The sequence below is a fragment of the Clupea harengus genome, chromosome 18 (genome assembly GCF_900700415.2).
Source record: "Clupea harengus chromosome 18, Ch_v2.0.2, whole genome shotgun sequence".
Lineage (NCBI taxonomy): Eukaryota > Metazoa > Chordata > Actinopteri > Clupeiformes > Clupeidae > Clupea > Clupea harengus.
In genome coordinates, this window is record NC_045169.1 from 17,445,167 (window position 1) to 17,452,296 (window position 7,130).

Genomic DNA, 7,130 nt, shown 5'->3' on the forward strand with positions numbered 1-7,130 from the left:
TGGAGTTGTTTTAAAATATTCACTTAACACATCTGCCTACCTGTGGTTGGGGTAGTAGTTGTAGTTGTTGTGGTAGGGGCTGGGGTAGTTGTTGTGGAAGGGGCTGGGGTAGTAGTTGCAGCTGTTGTTGTTATTGGGGTTCTGGCTACACCTTTGGTCAGATAGTAGCTTAGTATAACTCTTCATTAAGGTTAAAATATATCAAAAACATTGTAACATATTTTGTATCTTCTCCTTGAATGTAAAAAAAACTCAACACTATTACATGTCAGGATTCACCTCAACAGAGGAGATAATCATTGTTAGAGTTACATTTGTAAGCTATGTATTACCTTTTTATGAATATATCTGATAGTGTTGCTCCATTACTTCAACTACACTAACTATATCATTACCATCTTGATCATCCCAAACAAACTGATATTGCTTTTGCTGTTGAGGGCACACTCTTATTGAACAGTTTCCCCTTCTATAATAAGGCCCTGTTTGGAGCTGTAGCACGTCTGCCTACCTGTGCCATTGATGAAGGTGATGGTAATTGACAAATTTCCACTCAACGCTGCTCTGGTCAAGGTGGCTATAATCTGCGCGTCATTGGGGAATGTGGTGTTGAATGGCACGTTAATGTCCGTCATGTGAATAATTGATCCATTGCTGGTAAAGGGGGAAAGCAGCAACATAGCAAGATGAAACACTGATCAGCCAGACAGTATTTCTTAAAAAATGTCCCAGTGTAAACTGACAGACATAGCCATTTGCTTGCATCCACACACACACACACACACACACACACACACACACACACACAACTATATACATATGTTAATCTTTTACAGTATGTAGTTTGTTAGTCACCTGAAGCTTCTTGGTGTGAGGCTGATGAAATCTGGCTGGAAGTCTTCAAAGAAAAACGGCTCAAGCTAAGGTCGAAAGGACAGAAAACATGAGTAAAGGGACAAGGTCAATAATTCCACAGACACCAGCCAAAACTTGATAGGTGTAGGCAGCTATACCTCTCTTTTGAGGAGTGAGGATCTGGTACGGAAGGCGTCGGAAGTGGAATTCAAAAGATCAGCCGTAAACGTCTCATTGGTGCGGAACTGGGGGATGCCTGTTGAGTTAGGCGCACCTGGAAAATAACAGACACACACACAGACCGGTTATGTTTTTGAAGAAGTACAATATAAGGCTTATCTTCATCAGGCAACATTCTGAACTGAATTTGAACTCAATTTATTAGTCATATTTATTCTTAAACACCACTAATCTTGCTAGAATATTTTCTTACTTGTCACAACTATGGAGTCCACGCGCACGTCCACATTAAAGCCTGAAGAGTTGTCATTCACGGCGTTAACCAAGGTTTCCACAACTTCAGAGCTTTGAGGGAGAGGTTCAGTTGAAGTCTCATTGAACTCCAGGTCAAGATCTGTCTCAACACTATCCATTCGGTTTCGAGAAACCTGCCTGTAAAAAGGTGACAGCATTTGTCTCAGTCTCATCAAGTACCTTGCTCTTTCACTGTGGTTTAATTCAAGAGGTGGATTTACCTGAATGCTGTCACAATAGTCCGCAGAAAACGTAATCCAAAACGCCGTAGATAGACCACATCACACTGTTCACGAACAGAGAAAACACAGAGGCCTTTTAACGAAAGTTTTTAAAAAGTGTTAGCCCCATTATCATGTGGGCTACATTTGATATTATATTTGAATGTTTCTTCTTTCTTTTAACTTTGTTTACATGTGGTTACCATGTGCATGACATGACACTATAATTAATAGACATGATTTTTTTTAAATCATTCTCACTTAATAATGCAACATATTGTTGTTTTCAGTGCACTACAAACTTGCAGTGCATGTATATTGTTTGATTTTTTACTCTCTGTATCTTTTGTATTAGCTGCATATTGTCTGTTCTCTGTACTCCACCGATTGTGAGCCAAATTCCATACTTGGCCTTTAAAGTTGACACTGATTCTGACTGAGGGAGTACTTACTGCATTTTGAATCAGTACTGCTTGTTGCTGGAACTCTGGGCTTTGTGAGTTGGTAAGAGCAGGCTGAAATACTATGACAATGACAACCTGGAGTACAATAACAGGAGCTGGTCGAGATGGTGGTCTTGTTGTGGTGGTAGTTGTAGTTGTTGTGGTGGTAATTGTAGCTGTAGTAGTTGCAGCTGTTGTGGTAGGGGCTGGGGTAGTAATTGCAGCAGTTGTGGTATTGGCTGGGGTAGTAATTTCAGCTGTTGTGGTATTGGCTGGGGTAGTAGTTGCAGCTGTTGTGGTATTGGCTGGGGTAGTTGCAGTTGTTGTGGTATTGGCTGGGGTAGAAGTTGCAGCTGTTGTGGTAGGGGCTTGGGTAGTAGTCGCAGCTGTTGTGGTATTGGCTTGGGCAGTAGCCACAGCTGTTGTAGTATTGGCTGGGGTAGTTGCAGCTATTGTGGTATTAGCTGGGATATTAGTTGCAGCTGTTGTGGTATTGGCTGGGGTAGTAATTGCAGCTGTTGTGGTATTGGCTGGGGTAGTTGCAGCTATTGTGGTAATGGCTGGGTTAGTAATTGCAGCTGTTGTGGTATTGGCTGGGGTAGTTGCAGCTATTGTGGTATTAGCTGGGATATTAGTTGCAGCTGTTGTGGTATTGGCTGGGGTAGGAATTGCAGCTATTGTGGTATTGGCTTGGGTAGAAGTTGCAGCTGTTGTGGTATTGGCTGGGGTAGGAATTGCAGCTATTGTGGTATTGGCCTGGGTAGAAGTTGCAGCTGTTGTGGTATTGGCTGGGGTAGGAATTGCAGCTATTGTGGTATTGGCTGCGGTAGTTGCAGCTGTTGTGGTATTGGCTGGGGTAGTTGCAGCTGTTGTGGTATTGGATGGGGTAGTAATTGCAGCTGTTGTGGTATTGGCTGGGTTAGTAATTGCAGCTGTTGTGGTATTGGCTGGGATATTAGTTGCAGCTGTTGTGGTATTGGCTGGGGTAGTAATTGCAGCTGTTGTGGTATTGGCTGGGGTAGTTGCAGCTATTGTGGTATTGGCTGGGTTAGTAATTGCAGCTGTTGTGGTATTGGCTGGGGTAGTTGCAGCTATTGTGGTATTAGCTGGGATATTAGTTGCAGCTGTTGTGGTATTAGCTGGGGTAGTAGTTGCAGCTGTTGTGGTATTGGCTGGGGTAGTAATTGCAGCTGTTGTGGTATTGGCTGGGGTAGTTGCAGCTATTGTGGTATTGGCTGGGTTAGTAATTGCAGCTGTTGTGGTATTGGCTGGGGTAGTTGCAGCTATTGTGGTATTAGCTGGGATATTAGTTGCAGCTGTTGTGGTATTAGCTGGGGTAGTAGTTGCAGCTGTTGTGGTATTGGCTGGGGTAGGAATTGCAGCTATTGTGGTATTGGCTTGGGTAGAAGTTGCAGCTGTTGTGGTATTGGCTGGGGTAGTTGCAGCTGTTGTGGTATTGGCTGGGGTAGTTGCAGCTGTTGTGGTATTGGCTGGGGTAGTTGCAGCTGATATGGTATTGGCTGGGGTAGTTGCAGCTGTTGTGGTATTAGCTGGGATATTAGTTGCAGCTGTTGTGGTATTGGCTGGGGTAGAAGTTGCAGCAGTTGTGGTGTTGGCTGGGGTAGTATTTGCAGCTGTTGTTGTATTGGCTGGAGTAGTAGTTGCAGCTGTTGTGGTATTGAGTTGAGTTGCTCCAGTTGTGTCTGGTGGCGCTTCAGTTGTAGAGTTATCTGCGTTAGTTGTGTTTGATTGGATTGATTCTGTAGTGTTCAGTTGTGTTGCTCCAGTTGTGTCTGGTGGCGCTTCAGTTGTAGAGTTATCGGCGTTAGTTGTGTTTGATTGGATTGATTCTGTAGTGTTCAGTTGTGTTGCTCCAGTTGTGTCTGGTGGCACTTCAGTTGTAGAGTTATCGGCGTTAGTTGTGTTTGATTGGATTGATTCTGTAGTGTTCAGTTGTGTTGCTCCAGTTGTGTTTGATGGCGCTTCAGTTATAGAGTTATCTGCTCCAGTTGTGTTTGATTGGGCTGATTCTGTTGTGTTCAGTTGTGTTGCTCCAGTTGTGTCTGATGGCACTTCAGTTGTAGAGTTAGCTGCCATTGTTGTGTTTGATTGAGCAATGGCATAATGTGATGCTTAAAAATAGAAAATACAAATTTAATTGATACATATTTACTCTATAGCAAAAATGAAACATGTTATGTTTTTCAAGCCCAACTTACCAAGTATCACCACAAACACAATGGTTGCCTTTTGCCACATGTTTTCCTTTGGAAGATCTGCGAAAAAATCGTAATGCTTAATTCTTGGCCATAGTAAGAGTTAACCCCAGTATGATTTTACCTGACCATGCAACAACCATGTGTCAAGCTCTTTTCCCTACAAGATTGTCCCTACTTAAATGTTCTGCTTTGAAGTTTCACATAACGTGTTTTTGGCAGAAACCTATTAAGGCTCCTTGTAGCGGAAACAAAGATTATTTGGAAGGCATGCCAGACAAAAAAAACATTCCTGTCATGTAACCACAGACATAAGTGTCTGAAGTTTCCTGAACAGTACTGGGACTTCGACTGGCACTGAGTTCTATGGTCCGATTTAAAGAAAGTTGAGCTTTCTGGCAACAAGCACTCAATGCCGGTTTGGTATAAAAAGAAGGATGACTATATTGAAAATAACCTGATCCCCACCTGTTAAGTATGGTGGAGAATCTGTGATGTTGTGGGGCTGTTTTGCCACCAGAGGCTACCTCATTAGAGTATGTTAGATTTCATCGAAATCGATAGTTTATCATAGATATTTAGTATGCACAAATGGCCAACCTACAGAGACATCAAAGCTCTCTTAATCCCTGGGTGTCTTAAAGCCAGACCCATTAGGTCTGGTTCCTGCCATTTGTCTGAAACCAGCCAGAGCCATCAAGCTTGCATCCTGATCCTTTGTATGAAGCCAGCTAGTTGATTGCCGATGTGTGGGACAGACATATTTATTAAATTAGGGTGAGAGTCCTAACCAGATTAATTAGCAGTCATCCCTTCAGTTCTGATACCTACCCCCAGACACATCTTTCCCCTCCCATACCTAATGTTATTGCTTACATGTTAATTGTATTGTATAAGAGACGTGAGTCTCTGCGAATACTTTGAAAGATTCCTCTCGTGTACCTTGGTATGCGAATTGGATTGTTCAGTTTGCGCTGGAATAAAACCATTTCTTGTTGAACACTTTCCCGAGTTCCTGACTATCTGCAAAACCGTAATCTTGGATCAAAGACGAAATCACAAGATCTTTCAAGTACATGGCATCATATAGTACATAAAATACCAGGACATCCAAAATACAGTCCAAAATGTCCAGATCAACACAAAAAGGTTTTACTGAGCGCACAAATCAGGCCTCTGCTTCTGATGTAAACCCCATGGAAATCCAGTTGGGTGAGCTAAAGAGGAGAGTGCAGATGAGGACCTAGGACTCTGGACGATCAGGTGAGATTCTGTAAAGAGGGATGGCCTCTGTATTTTCAAGTTTTATAAGATGTTAAAGGAGAAGACTCAGTGCTGTTGTATTGTCAAGGGAGAGGGTGGACAAAGTATCAATTGCAGGGGTTCCAATAATTGTGGACATGTGCTTTTGTTAAAAAATGTAAACAATTCTTGAGTTTTTTTTTTTGCCCCAGAATAAATTTCGACCTGTCACTGGTTAGTGAAAGCTCCCTCAGAGGAGAAATTCAAGGGGCTGAACTGACCCAAACAAATCAAATACTGGTTTGCTCCTGATCCACGAATCAAAACGGAGACTTATCAGTTGACCCAAGCTGCACCTACGCTTCCGAGTATATAAAAAAAACGCAGGCATGGTAAGCGCTCACCCTGAGACGACACTCTGCAGAGTTTGTTCGATTTCTCTTGTTTCCTCTATCATTCAGGTATTCATTGCTTTATAAAGACTCACTCCTTCCTTAGTAATACCTTACTGCACTTGCAGTAGGTCTATTCGTAGCCTATTCTAAGGAGTAATTTGTGCCACAGTCTTTTTAAAAAGCTCGTAGCCCCGAGAGCTAGCCCAACTGCAGCTAGCCCTTTTCTCCTTAACACCTAACTTTACATTTTTTGATCATCCATCGTGTTGCAACAAATAAAACACCAGCACTTGAATACTATTTTGTGCTGTCCCTATCTACATTGTGTACAGTTCGTTTTGTTAGGAACCATTGCCTAGCACAGCCTTATCCATTATTCGTGTGCAATTCGTTCACAGCCACACATACAAACACACTCACAAGAACACGACATCGAAATTAGAACTGTATTAACTTCACACACACTGTATCAGCAAACAAACACAACTATGGACACGTTTCTGATTCGTAAAAGTCAGAAAGAGAAGCCTGTGGACTTCTTTAAACATAAAAGTGATGGCCTCCAGCAACAACAAACCACCATCTCCAAGCAGTTTCTGAAGGCGTCTTATGTAGTTGCTCAGTCGCTTGGCAAACCCCATACAATTGCCGAAACACTGATTTTGCCGGCACGCAAGACGTGTCGAATAATGATAGGAGAGCGTGCAGCTGCTAAACTCAGCACAATACCCAGTGGCTGTGCCAGAGATTTTTTTCTGCAGGTGCTATGGGGGTGCTCAGCGTTTTACCGAGGGTGCTATGAAATTAGGGTGATAGCATATGTGTCACGTGGTTCTCTACTACAACACCTCCCCATCATATCGCCATATCTGTTTACATGTTTGCTCTCTGAAGCGTCTTTGTGGTCCATGAAAAGCGCCATACAAATCGATCGTATTATTATTATCATTAGGCTGCTTCCAACGAACGCGCACATAGCCGTGTTCCTCTGCGACGGTCACTGACAAAATGTATGCAGCATGTTATAGATTCCGCAATCCCAAATACTTCACTTACTTCAGTGGGGGTTAAAGTTGGCGCCAGATGACCACCAGGTCACCACTACCATGTCTGACAAATTAAACTAAACATAAATAGTTCAATACATTCTAAACTAAAGGGGGCAAATTAGAATAGCAGATAGAATGAACTAAAACAGTCAAAGAGTCAGAAATGCTTCCAAAAAGTATATATTATTTCAGGTCACAATCAATAAAAAACACAGAAGCTTATGTATACCTGGCT

The 7,130-nt window shown here is 42.5% G+C and overlaps 1 protein-coding gene across 1 annotated transcript; it reads right to left on the bottom strand.

Annotated features, from left to right (window-relative positions):
* Positions 1-343: 343 nt before the first annotated feature.
* On the bottom strand, positions 344-1,762 carry LOC105895406. Its single transcript, XM_031584729.1, has 6 exons — positions 1,754-1,762; positions 1,551-1,615; positions 1,289-1,467; positions 1,014-1,129; positions 856-920; positions 344-654 (listed from the first exon to the last, which is right to left on the bottom strand). Exons 1-6 carry the CDS (start codon positions 1,760-1,762, stop codon positions 450-452), a joined length of 639 nt encoding a protein of 212 aa, XP_031440589.1. The 3' UTR covers positions 344-449.
* Positions 1,763-7,130: the final 5,368 nt, after the last annotated feature.

Excerpts from the sequence above, each read along its gene's own strand:
- LOC105895406 (XM_031584729.1), bottom strand. Across the intron at positions 1,130-1,288 it reads GGACTCCATAGTTGTGACAA|GTGCGCCTAACTCAACAGGC; the intron begins GTAAGAAAATAT and ends GTTATTTTCCAG. Across the intron at positions 655-855 it reads CTCACACCAAGAAGCTTCAG|CAATGGATCAATTATTCACA; the intron begins GTGACTAACAAA and ends CCCCTTTACCAG.